The 20465-nt window shown below is 35.7% G+C and overlaps 4 protein-coding genes across 4 annotated transcripts; all 4 read right to left on the reverse strand.

Moving 5' to 3' along the window:
* Nucleotides 1–1300: 1300 nt before the first annotated feature.
* Nucleotides 1301–4772, reverse strand: LOC122294300 (pentatricopeptide repeat-containing protein At1g02150-like). Its single transcript, XM_043102922.1, has 2 exons — nucleotides 4322–4772; nucleotides 1301–2982 (listed from the first exon to the last, which is right to left on the reverse strand). The coding sequence occupies exons 1-2, from the start codon at nucleotides 4688–4690 to the stop codon at nucleotides 1723–1725; spliced, it is 1629 nt and encodes a 542-aa protein (XP_042958856.1). The 5' UTR covers nucleotides 4691–4772; the 3' UTR covers nucleotides 1301–1722.
* Nucleotides 4773–5422: 650 nt separating this feature from the next.
* LOC122294301 (F-box/kelch-repeat protein At3g06240-like) lies at nucleotides 5423–7988 on the reverse strand. The gene is made up of 2 exons (XM_043102923.1): nucleotides 6713–7988; nucleotides 5423–5723 (listed from the first exon to the last, which is right to left on the reverse strand). The coding sequence occupies exon 1, from the start codon at nucleotides 7920–7922 to the stop codon at nucleotides 6714–6716; it is 1209 nt and encodes a 402-aa protein (XP_042958857.1). The 5' UTR covers nucleotides 7923–7988; the 3' UTR covers nucleotides 5423–5723; nucleotide 6713.
* An 8734-nt stretch (nucleotides 7989–16722) lies between these two features.
* Nucleotides 16723–17214, reverse strand: LOC122294648. The gene has a single exon (XM_043103550.1). It carries the CDS (start codon nucleotides 17212–17214, stop codon nucleotides 16723–16725), a length of 492 nt encoding a protein of 163 aa, XP_042959484.1.
* A 277-nt stretch (nucleotides 17215–17491) lies between these two features.
* LOC122294083 lies at nucleotides 17492–19734 on the reverse strand. The gene is made up of 5 exons (XM_043102540.1): nucleotides 19409–19734; nucleotides 18221–18283; nucleotides 17984–18126; nucleotides 17777–17910; nucleotides 17492–17667 (listed from the first exon to the last, which is right to left on the reverse strand). The coding sequence occupies exons 1-4, from the start codon at nucleotides 19556–19558 to the stop codon at nucleotides 17859–17861; spliced, it is 408 nt and encodes a 135-aa protein (XP_042958474.1). The 5' UTR covers nucleotides 19559–19734; the 3' UTR covers nucleotides 17492–17667; nucleotides 17777–17858.
* Nucleotides 19735–20465: the final 731 nt, after the last annotated feature.

Raw genomic sequence — 20465 nt, forward strand, 5'->3', positions numbered from 1 at the left:
CATGTATTTATTTATTTTTCTCAAAGTGATTGTGCAGCGCTTGCGAACTCACAACTACAACTATCATTTCTCCTACTTTTATTGAAATGGATATATCCCTTAAAAATAGGGATTTTCTTAATTGCAATCTTAGTCTGTTACAAGCATAGTCGAGCCATTAATTATGCAATGGATTAAGCACGCACTTGTCTCAAGGTGAGTTCAAAGTTCCACTATTAGCTTTCCCTGTTATTATTTCAAGGCTCTTCAATCATAAAGGGAAGCTTTGTTGCAAAGTAGTAGCAAGAGTTTAAAACCCTTTTTCAACCCACAACTTTCTGATAATCACACAATTCACCACTAAGTTTAGCTAACAATTAAATCAAAGAGTAACTCGAGAAAATGGTACCAAAGAGACAAACTGTCAAGCTGGAATTGAGCATGTTTTTCTTGAGACCCTAAAGCATGCATGTCTTTTATAGAGAAATTGTCGTCAGCTGAGTTGTAATCGGAACTCAAAGCTTTAGTTGCTTCTCCATGTGCATGACATCCCATGTGAGTTCTTTCTCACTACTATATTGCCATATTGGCTTGCAAATTAAATTAAAAAGATTTTTCTACTGTAGAAGACAGAAAATTCTACAAACTACAATCTCATCACATTCTCATCTCACTATGATGAGATAGCATTATCTGTCAACTTTTAAATTTTTTCTTTAAAAATATAAATGATGATCTAAAGGTTAAAAAAAAATGTCACATTTTCCCTAATAAGATGAGAGTGTAATTTGTAACATGACTCGAAAGACAACTCAAAATGAGACAAAACCACCTCCTCAACCCTATGTGATATGACCCTTCGACTTAAAGGTACAAAGCGAAAAGTTTATCCATACAACATATCCTAAACAATGACTAATAAATAACAAGAAAACAAAATAAATGATGATAGGTTAAAAAGTGTAATTTGTAACATTACTCGGAAGAAAATTAAAAATAAAACTGAAAAAGAGACCAAGCCACCTCCCCAACCCTATGCGATGTGACCGTTCGAGTTGAAGGTACAAATCGAAAAGTCTATCCATACAACATGTCCTACACAATGACCAATAAATAACAAGAAAATAAATAACAAGAAAACTTATATTAAAGTAGTTTGATATGATATGCTAGATATACGTTAAATATATTTTACTACTTGTTGTAATTACTTTTATGGACCAAGTATTTCTCGGTTGAGAATTACACCTAATATTCATCAATGGATGAAGGAACACGACAAAGACAAGCATATGATCAATGGACAGTATCCCAAAAGAGATGAAGAAACGGATTAAATTGGAATTTGAGCTTGAAGCCACAATCGGTAACATGACTCATATTGCGTCCGCTAACAGTAAAAGCAGGAAAAACTTGACTTGCATGATCCAAAAGCGACAATGATACACAAAAATGAGTCCAACAGAAGATAATGGGAGAAGAAATTCAGACACAAACATCTGAGATATTCCTCAGCAAGCAAAGTTTCATGCTTTAACACGCGCATGGATGCCAAGGCCCAATGGAGAAATTCCAAAATCCATATCCTTGGCAACTATTAGCAGAACTCTATAATAATACTGAACCGCCACTTTCGTGAGAGCTCTTTGGAACTTGAAAGAAATCCACTTCAGCAAGAACTTCCCTCCTGCACCTTTTGGGCTAATAATCGAAATTCCAATGTATACAACAGAAGCATAACTATCACACACTACCCTGAAATTGGTTGAGAAGCATTTCGGACCCATCATTCTCGTCCTCATCGCCCTCATTGTTAACCTTTGTTTTATCAATCCCCACTGACAGTTCATTACCGATGACATCACCAGGAGGTAGGCCAATTAGTGATGCATATTCTTTGTTCTCAAGATATCTTGATTGCCTCAACAGTCCAACCAACACCTCCTTGCTCTCCTTGTCATCTTTTACATCACAGAGCTCAAAGAAGGCAGACACATTGGCAGGCTTTGGCCTCCAACTCCTTGATGCCTTAGAAATAAAAGCTTCTTTCCAGCAGGATAAAGCCTCAGAAATCCTCTTCTCTCCAATATGCCCCTCAACAAGAGTCTCCCATGTACTTGCATTTGGCTTTCCTCCAACATCAACCATATGGTTGAAGAAACTCTCGGCTTTATCCAAATCTCCTTCTCTAACATACCAACCCATGAGAACATTTCCTATCCTAGGGTCATAAGATGACTTCACCTGCAACCATTCCTCATATATTTTTTCTGCCCTTTCAACATCACGTAGCCTAACAAGAGAAGATATTATAGCATGGTATCCCAAATTTGGGATAGTTGGAAAAATTGTTTTGTAAACTGTCCACACCCGATAAGCCTCTTCTTTGTTACCAACATTCCCATAAAGACTTATTAGATAATGATAAGCCATTCGGTCCCGACCTGTTATCCTACTCTCCGCCTTCTTCAAGCAATCTTCAGCTTTATCAGACTGCCCCATCTTAATGTACATGGTAGCCATTGTGCTGAATGTGGTCCAGTTGGGATTAATAGTTCTGTCTAGTTTCATCTGTTCAAATACTTGTTCCATCTTTTCTGCAGATCCTTCTGATCCACAAGATGATAACCAGATATTATAGGAATATATATCCAGCTGTACGCTTTTCTCCTTCATTTCTAAAATCATTGAGTCAACTTTATCGTACTCCTTGAGGTTCATATAGAGAGTCATCATCACATTGAAGGGAAGTGAATGTACGGCATAACCTTTACTTCTAATTTTTTCAAGTAAAGATTCTGCCTGTTCTCTCATGTTAGCCTTCACATACGCATTTAGAAGAGCTCCGTATATTCTCCTGTCCTTTAAAGTATCAGGCAGCTTCAGAAAGTAATCTTCAGCACCAGAAATTCCACGAACCTTGGCAATGAGGTCTAATTGAATTGCAGCATCACTAGTGGATACTCTAAACCTCTCTCCTCTGTCGTTCATCCAATCGTATACCTGCAAAGTGCATCAAATATAAGGCTGAGAATAATGCAAGACAAGGCTCACGATCCAAAAAAGAAAACTAAAGTAGCAAGATACGGCTAATCATTCATTGACATGGATATAGAGCCAGAACCAAATAAATCAAGGATGAGCATTCCATTCACAGACACTTGATAAAGACACATGCAATGCATAGAACTAAGACTATTTCCATATAAGCTTACAATCTACTCATTCATATAAAAAATTAGAAAGTTTATAGCTGCATCCAAGATTAGAGGATTTCGTGAACAGAAACATCCAGCACAATTGACAGAAGGCCTTTTTCTTTCTTTTTCTTTTCTTTTTTTTTTTTTATAAACTGCACAGCTACTGACTTAGCACAAATTAGTTCAAGGACCCACTCATTAATGATAACCCTACCATCTCTTTTAGATAAAATTTTCTGGCCCCATACAATAAAGAGCATCTCGTGAACACTAGAATTAAGCAGAATAAATGCTCTTCATAGTTCATTTTTTAACATGGGAAAACCTAATAAGATATACCAACCAAATGAATATGGTGCTAGACGGTTAGCATAGAAAATTGCTATTATTGCAAGAACATCTACGAACAGCATTTATTGGAAAACCAAATTGAAACCTAACACGTTATCATAACCAAGAAAAAAAATACCAGGATCATGGAAATTCTTATGTTGCTTTACTAGATAACATTAAACTTTGTACTTTTTGGCCCAAATATTTTTTGAGTTGTAGTCCGAATTGTGTGGAATAAGACTGGTACCCAAGCATCATGAGGAACTCGTTAATAAAGCATCTGACTTCTTACCTATCCAAAAAAAAAAAAAAAAGAGCATGACTTCTTTATGGCTTCTGTTTATACACAGACTTTGTTGATGAAGCACCAGATAACCAATTAAGTAGCTTTTACCTAAAGAGTAAGATTATACTAAGAAAGAGAAACAGCAATGATGCAAAAACTCGCAGCCTCATCGAACAAGCACATCATTTCAAAGGAATTAAGCCAATAGTAATGCTATCCATTAAGCTAAACACACTAAAAATGCAAAATGTAATACCAAATACCACAATTAGATTTTTGCTACAGAAAGATCATAGCAACATAGAGAACCAAATTCCGACAGGATATCGCAGCACCATAAACTGAACCAGTCAACTTAACATATTTCTATAGAAAGCTAGCACATACCCATCAAGTAAAACACATAAAGAGTCAAGTAACAGCACAATTTTCTCATTACTCAAGGTCTTGGCTTTTCTGCAAGAAACTACCCACAAAGCGAAACTGACCCAAAAAAACGAAACTATCATTTTTTATTTTTCACCTCAAGAGCTTGTTTGTGCTTCTTGAACTTCCTCAACTCCTTGACCACCCTACAAAGCTCCCATTTCGAGAGTTTCCTGCCCTCTTTCTCCCACTGGTTCAGCACGCTCGCAGAACCCAACTCAGGGTTCTCCATCAACGATATTCTCTTGTATAGGGCGTTCCATTTCACCATGGGTCTCCGCTCGTAGTCAATAGTCCCATAGCTGTGGACTTTTGAGATTGAGCAGGTGACTGTGATTGGCACTCCCCGGTAATTTGCAGCTGTGGAGAGGTTCAAAGTGGGAGTCCTGCATGGCAGCGGCCGTGAGTAGCAGAGGGATGAGGAGAGGTAAGCGTTGTACTGGTGAATAGGCGATTGGAGAAGCATTTTCAGTAGGGCTTTTGGTGTGTCTGTGGTTTTGCTATCGAAGAAAACAGAGGGCTTGGTTTTCTGGGTCTCTCTCTTCGTGTTTGTAGATAAGTTTTCGAAATTACCTCAAAGGCCCTTGTGTTTTGTTTAGTTTCTTCACACACTATTGGGCTAAAAGAGTCCTTCGGCGACACATTATTCCATGAAAAGAAAATGCCACCGAGACTCTCGAGTTTTTTTTATTTAACTTTATAAGGAAATATCTTTTTAATGAGTTGGTAATTTAAAATATATATATATATATTTTTAATAAATTTTAAAAATATATTTTAAAAAACCTTTAAAAAAAATTAGCCGTCTCAGTGAACACTCTCAGTGGGTGTAGTAACACTATTTTTTTTACTATATATATTAATAAAAAAAATCTTTTTTTTCCTTTTTTTTTTTTAGTTGATTTTGAAAGTCCTCATTTTGCTGCCCTTGCCATACAAAAGATGTTCATCATGCCAGTATATATACTACCATACATGTAAATGGAGGGCATTTATAATTTTATTCTTATTATACGTCTTCAACATTTGTTCTCATTTGAACCATATCTTTGTGGAATTGCAGCCACCCTGCCACCGTAGAAGAGAATGTGTCCATATAATTCCTTTCTTTTTGATTGGCACAGGGTGGCCGAGAACAAAACCTCGACTAATTCTGAGGTGCACAATTTAATTCCTTTCTTGAATAAGTAAGGATATTGAGAATGTAGAAACTTTATGTACACAGTAAATATATACACGCATATGAAAGGTTCGCATAAAAGGAAAATTCTACAAAAGGATATTGGAGATAGAAACGAGAGGCAGTTCTGCTCAATTCCTAATGCTTGACGACAAATAATGCAATTCTATCACTGACATGCTGTTTCTTCCGTCTTCTGTTTTCCCTTCCATTTTTCTATTGTCAAGGTGAATAATCATGTTGGGATCTGATTGAATTGAGATTTCAAATTTTCACATCTTGCGATTTTGCCTGGCTCATCACTTCTGTTCTAATTTACCTGCAAATGTAGATCATCAGAAGGAACTAGGTTGGGCTATTTTAGTCAAATTCAATCATTGGTAGTAAAAACATTTCCTTTGGAATTCTACAAACAATGAGCAAAATATAAAGAAGAGGAATAGACAAGAAAAGTCGGGGAGGAGAATTCTTGTATCGTTTTGTACAAAAAGATCAGGTTATACTATCCAAATGAAAGGAGCATGCAAAAGGGCAAATCAAGATGCCCAAGGCCTGTAAAAGTGATGGTGGATTGTTCTAATTTCGGAGGCCAAGAAATGTTGGAACCCACAATAGATGGTTCCAACTCCTGACTCCAAGATTCTTTTTTTTTTTTTTATTGACAGCAGGTGTTCAAGAACAAAGTCCAATTAATCTTGGAGGTGCACAAGCCCTCGACAACAAGTCCTTGACAAAAAGTTTTTCGCAAATACACTTCAGATAATTTAAGCAGAAGTTCCTCTAGTGACTAGTCCAACGGCTCTTAGAAATTGTTTGCACCCAAGAGGATTTGAACCTAATGACTTCAAGATCCTTCACATGGAAATTATAGATTTTGGAAATCCTGTTCAGAGAGGTGGTGCAAATGTAGGAACAAAATCTAGGGCTAATATCTTTGCTCTCTACCTTGGTCCTTGAGATAGGGGAATTTCAACAACCATACAATTTCTGTAGCATTCTTGCAATGTTTAGGCCAAAAATAACTACCCAAAAAGAGAGATATGTATTCTCCACCGATCTACTCATAAAAGTAATTGACCCCTCCTGATCAAAACTACAGAAAGCGGATTCAATTTCCGATCACAATATCAGAACTCGCGATTGACCTATATCAAGTCAGCTACGTTCAACCAAATTGCTCTTAAAAAAGTTTTTGTTTTTTTACACAATAATGTAACACTCAACAGCAATTCTAAGACCAACATGCTTATCAATAAAAAGTCAGAACATAATCATATATCAAACAAAAAAAAGGACCAAAAGCCTTGCCTCACAGGTTGTCCTGCCCTTTAATCTCAACCGCTCCGTTGATTGCCACCGGACTCTGCATGTAGAGAGCGACTTCTAATGATCCCTTAACCCCTTCAATCTGAAGATTCTTCTTTATCTCTGTATAAGGATCATACAACACCAGCTGCCCTTCACTATTCTCCAGGAACAATTGTCCGTTATTCCAAAACCCCAATGGCCTTTCCACGTCCAATAAAGGTCCAATCGATATAAGTCTAGTCCACGATTCCTTGATACCAAATTCAAGCAAAACCCATAAATCCAAACAGAAATTTGTATTCGATGGTGCGCGAGGGAAAACCAGCATAGCAATGGAGCCCTTTAGCCCAGTGAGAGTCCGCGCGCATTGACCGTAATCCCGAAAAACACTGGCATCCGGGAACCGCGTCTTTCGGAAAACCTCATCGCTGAAGTCGAAAGCAAAAATCGACTCGTCCTCGTCGGTGGCCTCGTCGTAGTGAAATCCAAGATACCATAAAAAAAGACCTCCCAAAGCGACGGTCGGCGAATCTGAATAAATATTCACGGGCATGAGTAGGTCGAGCAGTCTCCAAGACCCGTCTCTCATGCTGTACACTTCCGCTCCGTAATGAGTATCCATTAGGAAGGAAGCAGTGGTGGACAAAAACGCAAGAAGCCTCACCACCTTGAAGTCGTTTGATCTCGGGTCGAAACCGAACCCAACACCGTAGGTAAGGACTGTAAGCTCAGGTTGACCGTGATGGGATACGCTCGGAAGAACGTTGAGTCCCGATGGCGCGGAGGGGTTCCAGAGATAGATGTCTCTGGTTCCAACATAATGGTGGTGGAGGCCAAGTAGACCATTACAGAATGCAACGATCTTAAGGTCATTATATACGCCTTGGGTTGAACTAAGGAAACGACGGTCCGATGACTCCGGGAGATTCAGAGGAACTTGAGACACGATGTCGAGGTTCCCATAAGAGAGGAAAGAGTAAATTTGCTTCCCGGGGTTGGATTTGTTTGTAGCTTTGACTAGGATCAGTGGGAGAGGAGAAGTGGGATTTTGGGTGAGAATAGATTGATTGAGGAGGTTTTTGGAGAAGAAATCGGGGTTCCCGATGAGAAAAAGCCAAGCTTTGGAGACGGACCTGAATCGGATCAAGGATTTTGGAGGCAGACATGAGAGAATTCTCACCACCGCGTCCTCGGGCAGATAGCTTGACATTCTTCCTAGTTATGCGATGCTATGCTTCACCTCGGTCTCAAACTTCGGCACCAAAAATATTAGTTTGGGTAACGAGTTGATGTACCAGTAATAAAATAATAATAATAATAATAAAATATTAAATAATAATAATTAATAATAATAAAATAATAATAAATAATGATGTACCAGCAGTTAAAGGAAGATTCCAATATCAGTAAAGTTAGGTGCCGCTTGCAGCTTACGCTAGTCCAAATTTAGTGGTTTTCTTATCCAATTTTTTTTTTTTATCATTTTTAAATATTTTTAAAAAATATAAAAAATAAATTAATATACTAAAAATTATTTTTTAAATCATTAAGTAAAAATAAATAAATAAATTTCAGTGAGCAGTCAAATGAAACGGTAAGCATTAGGCGGCAAACTAGTTTTTTCCTTCCAATATACTTTTACCTTGAAATTAAGCCGAAATTAAGCCCTTAAAAGAAGATTTCAAGATGCCTTTTACCTCGACATTACGTGGATTAAGACTAAAAATAATTTTAAAATTAAGAATTAATATAATTTTATATAATATATTAGATTTATTTTATAATAAAAATAATTTTAATGTAATATATTATATATTAATTTATAAGCTTTATTTTATAATATGATTAAATTATTTTTCAAAAAAACAGAAGATTGAAAATTTCCAAGCATTTACAACATGGGAGAGATGATAATGTTAGGATTGGGAAAATGTTACGGAAACAATTATATTACAACTAGAGTCAAAATAATTATTTTGTGATGCTCTGTTAACTTTATATATATATATATATATATATATATATATATATGGGGGATTTGGAAAGGGGGATCGAACCCAAAACCTCTCTTATGGAGGCTGGATCTCATACCATCTAAGTCACATGCTCTTGGCGTGATGTTTTGTTAACTGTGTTCTTGAATTAAAGTCAAAAGATTACATTTGTAGAGTAATCATCCACAAATAATTTATTTTAATAATCATATTTTAAAATGAGGATATTATTATAAAATGACGTTATTTTTATATAAATTATTTTATAAAAATACTCTTTATTTTAAATATATTTATGTAAAAGCCTAAAAGATTGTGAAAAATAGTATAAGTTATTTTATGATATAATGTTATTGGCAATGATATGTGATTAGTTAGTTAATAGTATTAGATTATTTACTAACTAACTCAATAACAGGTAATTAATATGTCACATTTTAATAAGATTTATTTAAATTAGTTAGTTATTAATCACTTAAAAAATATCACAATATGGTAATAGATAGAAAATTAAGATGACGAAAAGCTTAAATCATGAGATACTTCTCGAAGTTGGATCTACAGTCGGGCTACTACTAAGTGCATATCCTGGAAAGAGACAAGCCGAAGACAATATGTGTGACAAGCAAGCAACCTCGTAGCATTCATATTCCAAGTACCAAGTATTACATGTTTGCTCAAATGCGTCAATCCGCCTTTTGTCTCCCTTGTATGTCGATTTAGCAAACCAATGCCTTAAGCCACTTAGCCATACCTCCAAGATTAACAATTTGATGTGTCGAGTGTGGTTGGTTGTGATTTCTTTCTCTTCTTTGATCTTGGTGTGAATCTTTTGATGGACTCTCACTTTTTTTTTTTAAATCAATTTCTTAATTTGTTGTTGAGAAAGAAATAAGGTCGCTGATTTTTTGGCTAAAAGGGGTGTGTTGGAAGAAAATAATATGATTAGGGAGACAAGGCTATTACCTCGTGTTCTCTGTGGTTTATATAGAATGGATTGGGAGGATTTGGCAGATATTTGTGTCTATTGAATGTTGGGTTGTGAGGTTTTATTCTATAGTTGTTCTTTGGTTTTCTGTATGTTTTAAGGGTGCTTGACTGTAATGGAAAAATTTAATTTTGTTGTGATTGAACTTGTTTTTAAGATTTTCTTTCGCCACAAGTGAGCATTCTTTTAATAAAATTAGGGAGTGACCACTATGAAATGTGGTTGCCGACTCTTTTAAAAAAAATATATATATATATATATATATTTGTTGGAGTATTTGGTTGTCCAGGTGAAGAGATTTTCTTCTTTTGATTGGATGGGCCGCCCCTTGAGGTAGATAATTTTCGTTCTGGTGCAAGAGCTTCGTCCGGTTCAGATGCCCATTCCTTAATGGGCTCTCCTCTCTATGGTTAGTTAAGAATTTATGGGCCATAAGAATGTTATCCCCAATTCTTCTTTCTGTTAAAAGCAGTTTGATGTCTACTTAGGCTAGGGAGGCCTTCATCCTATTCGCATTAATCTTAGCGATGGATTTGTAAATGGTGTTGCGGCAAGATATGAGCCGAAAATCCTTTAAAAGTGCTCCTTTAAGACCATTGATTGTTGCCGGGCAAAGACAAACACACAATTCCAATAGCAGCAAGAGGAATATAGACTTTATAACCCGACACATCTACTACACGATCCTTTGGAGCCACAATTATTTTGTGCATATTTGAGATTGTGGTAGGGAATATAACTTTTAGTTTAAAGCTTATAGTTGGAGTGTAACTGTGTAAGTAATAAGTTCTATTATTAAAAAATTATTTACTATTTGGTAATTATAAGTCCAAAACACTTTCAAATATATTATATTTGTTTAAAAATAATATAAAAAAAGTATTTTTGAGTAGAAATGACATAAAAGTTCATTTGAAAGTTGTAGTATCTTTCATGTGATAAGATCAAATAATAAAGATGTAATTATCTAAAAATCATATGAATATTTTTATTGATTAACAAGCCTTTTAAAAATTTAAATTACATTCCGTATTATTTAAAAAAGCACATTTGAAGAATTTTTTTTCCAAATATTTTTAAATCCTTGATTCAATCCCAAACAAACCCTTGTACTAGTGAAGGAAAGTCGAGAAATTTATCGCACGTCTTTTTGTGGATGGGTTCCCCTAATATAGTAGGGCGTCTTCCTGTTCCTATGTTCCACTAACAATTTAGAGAAAATTTAAAAAGGAGAGCATAGTGATTGCAAGATAAGTTGGATGAATTCAAAGTTTGAAACTTCATAGAAAACTCCAAAGGCTTGTACACTATGGCTGGGCTCCGACTCTGACGGAGTCAGAATGGTTAACTCCGACTCCGACTCCGACAGGAGTCAAAAAAATTTTTTGCTCCGACTCTGAACATAATTCAAAACTCCAATCAGAGTATGATTGGGCTAAGGCCCACTTCTGAATGCCCATGCGCAATCCAAGACCCAACCACCTAATTGACTTCCAATTTCAAAAAACTGATGTAAAAAAATAAAAATAAAAAACTTAAACACAAATGACATTGATTAAATTCCATACAATCATACATTACAAAACTAATGAGTAGTAAATTAGTAATTGAACATTGACAAAATCTTGATTCTTGAACATTGAGAAAGGAACAAAGTCTTGATTCTTGAAGTTGAAGCCAGTAGCCACTACCATTCAGCATTTGTTCTCATAAGCTTTTCTCTGCAAAATAATACATATAAAACTACTTAAAAAAAATATAATAGGAATTATGAAATGGTCAATAATTTTTTAAATGATTTAAAAATACTAATATAGTACCTGAATAGCATTACTATAACACATGAACACAACTCCTCATCTATGTAACTTGTAAGACTCTCAATTATCACTCATCCGCAATCATGCTAGGGCTCACAAGTAGGTCTACAAAATCATAAAAATTAGAAGTTGAATAATTAAAACATTATAAATATTTAAATTATCATTTAAAAGCATATAAACTATAAAGTTACCTGATTCAAGCCTATAGCTCTCGGGATCAATTATATCAAGTGCAGTGGACATTTCACATAGCCAGTTCTGTGTGCAAGGAGGGCCTCCACAGTTGTTGGTGATAATGAACTCCAATAAGCATCCAACATATGACCTTCAATGCTAAACGCAGACTCAGAGGCAACCGTAGTGATAGAAATAGCTAGCAGATCTCGGGCTATTCGGGAAAAAATAAGAAATTTGGTGAAATTAACATTCCATCAAGTTAATAACTGAAATGCATCACTAGGTGCCTCGACATCTTCCATCAAATAGCGCTCAATCTCAGATCTACACTACATAATATTCCTCGATGCACGTCTTTGATGATACCGCTGCACCAATGGTGATAAAAGATGTACACCTCTTTAATCACAGGAAGATGTTGAGTTGGTAGGGTGTGAGGAGCTATGGCTATCACTTGCTGGAGTAGGCTGACCACTATTACTGTAGTGGCTATATAAGTCATCAATATCTTTTCTCAGCTCTCTAATAAACTCTTCAGCTTTCTTTTCCTTGAGAACATCAATAATCCAAAATTCTATCATTTCCAACTTATATCAGAAGTCAAGAATTGCAGCCACAATTAATAATTTATTTATCTTCACAATATCCTCTAATATTTATCATATTTGGATTTCATCCTCATAGTCATAGTAAATAACAATCCCTCAGTGTTAGCATAACTCTGTTGCAAGTGGTCATGAATCCATGAAAACTCGTCGAAGTACAAGTTGGCAGTACAATACTTGGATCTAGATATCCGCATAGTTGTATCATAAAACAATTTTAAAAAATCAACAAAACACTTCACATTGGCCCAATCAACTGCATTTGGCTCACCGAGCCCCCTTCTCCCCTCAGTAGACTCCATCAAAGCATACCTCAAGCCCTCATCCTCAACCTCCATCCGCTGAAACGCTCTTTCGTACTTTTACATCACTTTCAATATCATATATGTCAGTTCCATCGAATTGGAACGTCCAAGTACAACATGGCAGAACATGGAATCTGAAGTTGTTCAGCTATCGCCTTAAAACTTGCCAAGCCTTTGGGGGGAAGCCCTCACATATCTCACAATGTTGCGGACTTTGGTAATAGAATCATCAACCTCCTTCAACCCTTCCGAAACTATGAGGTTGATGATATAAGCATAGTATCGAACATGTATAAATTCGTTTCCACGAATGATATCATCTTTTACCGCCGTATTCTTCTTGAACCACTCAATTACAGTGTCATTAACATTGGTATTGTCAATTGTAATACAAAGGACTTTTTTAATTCCTCAATCCTGAATACAATCATACATCATTGCTCCAATAGATACATCCTTGTGATCAACAATCTCTTTAAATCCAATTATCTGTTTTGCAGCGTCCACTCACTGTCTACAAAGTGGGCTGTGATACACATATAGCCCACATTTTGTATGGACGTCCATGTATTAGTGGTAAATTACATTCTCTGGCCAGTCCGACTAAACATCTCCTTCATTTTTGCCTTTTCCTTCATATGCCTCTTCAAACAATCTCGCATAACCGTATATCGTGAAGGCATGGGGAAACGTGGCTCAAGAGTGTGTACAAATTTATTGAAGCCTTTTTTGTCAACTCTGGTAAAAGGCATCTCATCAATAATGATCATCTCTGCAAGTATTTCCCGCAACATCTTCTTGCTGTATTGAGGGATTGTAAGCTTCTTAACATGCGTACCGGTACCATCAGTAGCCATTTGGGTTTCATAACTGAGCTTGGTCTAATCAGGCCCCCAATCCCTTTGCAATCTTATATCGCTAGCAACTATTAAGATGTACTATTAAGACACTGATGCCGTACTTCTTCGAATGGCAACTAAAAAGTTGCCCACAGTGGTGGCATCTTGCTTGCAGGTTTGCTTTGTCATCGGAAATTTTAGTGAAATGCTCCCATGTACACGAACGTTTTTTAGAAGCCCGGGGTGGAAAATTGTGCTCAATGGGCATCTCCTCCTCTTCATTGAACATATCCTCATCTTCTCTTTTTATATCTACTGGGAGTCAACTACTTACACAGGAAGTAGCTGCTCTAGATAGGACTCTAGGGGTGGAAGCACAAGCACCCACCGGTGTAGGAGCACTAGCATCATCTCTAGACTCTCTACAGACTCCACTTCCACTAGGTCCCGCATCCATATTAATAAACTGAAAAAATAAAATACAAATATTGTAAATAAAATAAAATTAGAGCAAAACCATCTATATATGTTATTTTATCTATAATATGCTATTCAATCATACATAAGATACAACACAAATAACAATACAAATAACAATACATAAGAAATGAGTTTATTTTTTAAAATAGATTCAAAAGTCCTTCTACAAACTAGCAGTTTAGGGCCTTCTTTTCTTCACTTGGCTGAGTGTTATGCTTTTCTTAGGGCAAGTAATTTGTGTCATGACTTGGGATTTGATTATGTTGAATTCGAAAGTGATGCAAAACAGCAAAAGGAGTAGTGGATGCAGTTGATGATAACAAATCAGATTCATCATGTTTAGGGCAAGTTATTGAAGATATTAAGCAAGTTATTTTTCCTCTTATTTCTTTTGATAAGTCATGTATGGTTTGATTTGTCATGGAAGTAAAAAATTATTTTTAGTTTTAAAGTACTCAAACAAAACACATATTTGTTTTTAGTTTTCCAAGTCCAAGCAAAGTTTCAAATGGCCATATTCCAAATACTGCGGGAATTCCCAATGCAATATTCCAAATATGCTTTTTGATTCCTTCTCCTAGATATCTCTGTCATTGTACCAACAACTTTAGCTTCTGGCAGATACTACATATATATAAATTCCCAAAAGAGAGAGACTTATCAATCAACAAGAACAAGAAAAAAAAAACTCACATATATAATGTTTGTGCTCGTTTTTATTTTGTTTTAGTTTGTAGCATTTGGAGCTGTACTTTAAAATAACAATAAGTCTGTTTGTAGACATGCGGAAGGTATGCGCGCGGATGATATCCACGCTGGAGTCAAACGCACCATTTTGGAATAACTAAAATGGTGCGTTTGATTGAACTGAGAGATGCCTCATTGATACACAAAATGGTGCGTTTAGTTTAATTGTAAATCCCTCTCCCTCTCCCTTATTTCTCTCTTTGTGCTCTCCCTCCCCTTCGTTCCCGAGTACTGTTATCTAACCCTAACCCTAACCCTAAATGGTGGCCAAATTCATGGTTGATTGGCTTATTTTCCCACCGATCAAGCACGCATATAAAGAGAAGACAACCTTCGTCTCTCATTCTCTCTGAATAATTTCTGTAAAGTGCGTTTCCACTACTTTATAAAGTCTGCCTCTCTTTCTTTTCAATGCTCTCCCGCCCCTTTCATTTCTGTACGGGTATGATTGAAAGTGAAAAGATATCTTCAGGATGCATCTATACTCATGTATGACTCTATATTTATTTCTTTTTGTTTTGTTCATCTTTATCATACCTAAGCTTACGAATGGAGATTATCATCAAAACTTGTTATGATTTTATTTGTATTTTCCTAACAGTTAAAATCATTTATTATTTATCAAAAAGCTTTACCCATTAATACGTGGATTTCTTTGTAATGAACCTGTTGAGAATTGTTGTGATGTAATTAAGGAAATCGATGGAGCTGTAAACGATGGCTGATGTGATGAAAACAAGGAATGTATGGAATGTGTTTGTGAAAATGATAAAGAGAGTCACAAGTATATTGATAAGGGATTCTTCGAGGGAACCCAACCTCCTTACAAATTAAAACTATTGATAATTTTCCAGATTCAAGATCTTCCTCTACTTTCCCCTCTGCTCTCTTATATACCCCCCCACCAGCTCGTATATCATAACCCATAACACACTAACATATAAAAAGACTAAAAAAGGCTTTATTATTTATCAAAAGGCTTTACCCATTAGTGTGTGGAAAATTATCTAGCTTGTATAGGACTGATTTATGGACAAACCTTTGGTACAGATTCATATTCATTTTTTTGATGGGCCAAGAATTAAAGGTTTTAGATTTCATCATAGAATATATCATGAAATTTTTCCAGCTTGTTGTCAAACCTCGTGCACACTCCCTTAGACTTATATATGAAATAAGCTTTTATTTGTTAACAAAGAATATTTGGTTCTCATGATAACATTTTACTTTCTTTTTTTCCTTTCTTCAAAGATCCTTACTCATTTTTTTGCTAGTTCTATCTGCAGCATAAGATCAGTTGATTACTTAATTTCTTCAGATTTTAGTGGGTGCCCACATACAGCCTCAAAACCCAATCTTTTTCAAAGGAAGTTATCTTAACTTCAGCATTGAAGTGAAGTGATGCAAGTGTTAAAAAGTATTCTTCCTATGTACATGGGCTTCGCCTACTTCATTTGCATCAATAAAATTTTCATTTTACTTATAAAAGAAAAATATTGTTCAATCCACTCTGGGATGTTTGGAAGATGGGACTTTCTTGTTCATGCTTGATAGGAATCTTCATAAAACCAGGGTTACTTGTATGCACAAAAAACAAACCAGAAAGCAGTTCATAAGTTGCTTTTGCTTTGCATTTTATGTATACTAGTTTGAACTGCAACTATGAGCTACTACAGGGTGTAGGCTTTTTCACATTGCATCACTTCACTTCAAGCTCCCTAAGTGGCCTCCACTACTTAAAAGCTTCCTTTAATCCTTTCATCAGGAAAAAGAATTAAAGATGTCATCATCAATTTCTTCATCATCTCTTGTTAATAGCACATTGAGTACTGTCCCAATGTGCAGTTGTGGGAAAGAAGCTATACTTAGAATATCAAATACTCCAATAAATCTTGGACGAGCTTCTTTGGGTGTCTATTGTACAACAAAGAGGTAAATGTAATTAATAGTACTTGTGTGTTTCTATTTACATATTAATGTTTTATTAAAAATTTTGACATCAAACATACTTAATTATTTATGTGACACACGAGTTACCACACTGCAAATATTTCAAGTGGGCAGATAGTGTCGTGTCTTATCAATATAGTTACGGCAATCTTTTTCTCCAAATGGTATATTCTCAAACCCATCCGCCTCAGTTACAAGAGCTTGGAAACTCTTATTCATCCGTATGCCAGCCTGATCATTTGTATCCAACACCCTCCTAACTGACTCATTAACTTCTCTGTTGCATCTGGAGAATCTTGCTTTACTTGGACTGAGTACATGATTGTGTGTGTTAAAAACTGATGTGACACACAACTTCTCATTCTTGAACATCACATTCATCCTTGTCTTGCAGTCTGTCTTGCTTGTTGGCCAAGGCCTCGAGACATTCGACGTTCTATTCCGTGCTTTGCCACCACGAGCACATCCTAGAGTAACATATTTGATAGTCTCATCCTTCTCTCTTTTACTCCTTTGTGTCATAATCAGAAAACCTTCTTGTTTTCCATAATGTTTATAATAAGCCATCAACGCATTCTCTGATTCAAAGTACATCCCTGGCTTTGGCTCTTCAGTAATATCACCTCCATCAGTTTGCTCGACATGAAGTGACCTGGAACCGTCAACCTCTTTGGTCTCAACAATATTACCTAAAGAGGCAGTAGACTGCTCTTTACAGTCTATCGAGTTTAATGTGGTCTCACTAATCTATTCAATAGAGTTACTTTGCTGCACTTTATTTTTCTGCAAATTAGGAGAAACAAATATTATATGACAATATATGTTATGGATAATGTAAAAGACAACATATATAAAAAATCTAACACATCACCTCCCTGCCACATGGATATGAGTTGGCATTTGTCGGAAGAACAAATGTTGGTAAAGTTGAACAAGAGCTAGCAGCTACAGTAGCGTTGCTTTGTACATAGAACTGGTAGCTACACTAGAGCTAACATTGGTTGCGAAACTAGACATGGGAGCGATCGTAGAGTTCCATGTTTGTTGCTACAGTTTTACAAATAAAAATTTAACAGACATACTTAGACCAAAAATTGTATAGTCTAGAAAATTAAAGCACAATAACAAAATCGTAAATACTCCAAGAAATAATAACCTGGTTGCTTCATAGATATGGGTAGGCAGTTGGAGGAGGCCCATCATTGGTATGGCGGAACTATACAAGGTAGCGGAACTACTCAGGGCAGCAGTACTTGACGCAGCAGGGGAAGCAGAGTTCCATAAGTGTTACTGTAGTTTTCGTAAGAAATTATAAAATAAAAAAAAATGGGCCAAATATTCAAGTTCATAAAATTAAAGCTACCATCCAACGATCACTTGGTTGCTCCATGGATATGAGTTGGCACTTGGATAAGGCATAAAAGGTGGTAACCACGCATGAGGCGTTGGACTATTGTAACTTGGCATGTAGTTTGAAATGCCTGAATAAAGTGGTCTTGATATGTCCTAACATGTAGCAACATAATGTTAATCAACCCAAGTGGCCAATGACTACACATAAAATAAATACACACCAATTATTGAAAAAGGTGTACAATACCAGGGTTGATGGATTAGTGATAGGAGGTGTTATGCGGGATGCATCTTCTTTCTCTTTTTCCATCTACACAATTTCAAATATAACTACTTTAACAATGAAAGCAAGTGGTTCATTCTCATGAATGAAAGCAAGATGCATGCACACACGAGTAAAGATGCATGCATGAATTTTAGATTTCAAAAAGAGTTAAAGAAAGCTTAGAAATCCTTATTTTCACTTCAAAGCTAGCTGCTATGATCTAAAGCTTTAGCTAAGCTATATGCAATCAGAATAAGCTTGAAATACTCTAATTTTACTGCCTTAGAAGATTAGGAATGCCAGGCCTGAAAGTTTCCTTAACTAAGGTCATTTCACAACATAAATAAATATATAAGAGGATAGAATTAAGGATGGAGTAGTCATTGCCATCATGGAAAAACAGTTGTGGTTCCAATCTTGCTATTGTCAAAAAAATTAAAATTAAAATTAAAAAAGCTATATATGCATAAATATACATATACAATCTCATAATTGAAAGTTTGCGGTTTTTGGTGGACTCAATATTTTTTATGCATGCAGATTCCAGTTTTAGATCTCTACATTCTCAATTGGAGAAGGAATTATGAAGAATGCAAGATGCCTGACATATCAAGATTTTCTTGTGAAACATCTACTTCTGCATGCACACTCTAAAATTTCAACAGCATTAGCTTGTGGAGTTAGGCTGTAAGAAGAGAAAAGGAAATCTATAGAAGGAACAATTCAATATAAAAAGAAAAATATTAGTTGAATGAAACTGCACCATTGGACTGGTGGCCTCATTCTTATTTTGTATAGATCAATTTGTTTCTTGCATGGATACATAAGTGAATTGATCCAGATGAGCTTCTTTATGGATCTGCCAAAAACAATATCATGCCCTCATACCCGTGTGCATTAGTGGAAGATGGTGTGGTATTTTCTAGGCAATAGACTTATATGATTCGTTTTCCTGTCGATGTACTACACTACTTATATCAAATTTCTTGATGATTTATCAAACCCTACGGAATAACTTAGGATGGTGTGGTATAGAAGCCTAATAATAAATTTATTCTTGTGGTTGATGACAAAACATAGAGCTTTGAGTTTAGATAAGAGTAGTTGAAGAAAGTTTTTAACAGGCGAGACCACATTAATAGTTCATTGTTGAAAAAATGTGATATTTACCTTTTGAGAGAGGATGAGATCTACGAGAGAGAAAGAGCAATGCAGAGGCCTACGATTTTCCCCTTTCGGTTTGAATCTGCGATTTTTCCCTTCCGGCTTGAATCTGTGATTTTCCCCCTTCCGGCTGAATCTGCAATTTTCCCCCTTCATAGTTCAATTTGCGTTCGTACTCCTTCCCGCTAGAGTTTTGCGTTTTGTTCTCTTTCTACCTTTTTTTCTTTAAATATAATTAATGACATGGCCAAATGCCACGTCAAAGTCGTTTGCAAACAGCCTGTCCCTAGCCGTACTCTTAAAATAATAATGATCAAATAAGTGCGCGGGACAACTCAAGGCCATGAAATCATTCTCCCCAGTGAAAGGAAAAAAATGTGTAGAAAATAGTTCGGCTAATTTGAATATATGTACACATATAAAACTAACAATATATATATATATATATATATATACAATTTGAGTGGTGGAATTGAAAAGCATGCCAGAGTACGTAATATAAAAACTTGTAAACAAGTCAAATGTATAACAAAATATTAGCTTTCAGGACATATCTGTTGCGACTACCTCAACATATATATACATATATCATTTTTATATATATGTTTGACCAAATTTATTGGTCTAATTTTAATTGTCCATTTTTTTAGTTTTCCAAGTACTCAATGCTCATGCACTTGCACTGCATGCCATTGGCGCATGGTTCCAGTAGGCAGTACGTGTAAGGAGGGCTGGGAAACTATGATGACTAGAGTATTGTTTTAGAGCTCAAAAACAGACTATAAAATGAACTATGAAGAAAATGCTTTGCAATTTTTTCCACTGTCCAAAATCAAGAACCATAATAAAATTGATCACAAATTCATAACCATTTCCTCAATACAACTATAAACATATTCCTACAATCTACACAATCCAAAATCAATAACCAATATGAATATTCATAATATAATTCTATATAATTAAAAGATATAAATTTAAAATTCTAAAATTACCGGTTGATGGCGGTATGAATTGTGGACACGACAGAACGACGACAATCTAGTGGCACTGGGGCATGAAG

This window comes from Carya illinoinensis, chromosome 14 (genome assembly GCF_018687715.1).
Source record: "Carya illinoinensis cultivar Pawnee chromosome 14, C.illinoinensisPawnee_v1, whole genome shotgun sequence".
Classification (NCBI taxonomy): Eukaryota; Viridiplantae; Streptophyta; class Magnoliopsida; order Fagales; family Juglandaceae; genus Carya; species Carya illinoinensis.

Excerpts from the sequence above, each read along its gene's own strand:
- LOC122294300 (XM_043102922.1), bottom strand. The coding sequence starts at position 4,690 with ATGCTTCTCCAATCGCCTATTCACCAGTACAACGCTTACCTCTCCTCA. Across the intron at positions 2,983-4,321 it reads AGCACAAACAAGCTCTTGAG|GTATACGATTGGATGAACGA; the intron begins GTGAAAAATAAA and ends TGCACTTTGCAG.
- LOC122294301 (XM_043102923.1), bottom strand. The coding sequence starts at position 7,922 with ATGTCAAGCTATCTGCCCGAGGACGCGGTGGTGAGAATTCTCTCATGT.
- LOC122294648 (XM_043103550.1), bottom strand. The coding sequence starts at position 17,214 with ATGTACTTTGAATCAGAGAATGCGTTGATGGCTTATTATAAACATTAT.
- LOC122294083 (XM_043102540.1), bottom strand. The coding sequence starts at position 19,558 with ATGAAGGGGGAAAATTGCAGATTCAGCCGGAAGGGGGAAAATCACAGA. Across the intron at positions 18,284-19,408 it reads ATCTCATCCTCTCTCAAAAG|ATGGAAAAAGAGAAAGAAGA; the intron begins GTAAATATCACA and ends GAAATTGTGTAG. Across the intron at positions 17,911-17,983 it reads AACCAAGTGATCGTTGGATG|TAACACTTATGGAACTCTGC; the intron begins GTAGCTTTAATT and ends CGAAAACTACAG.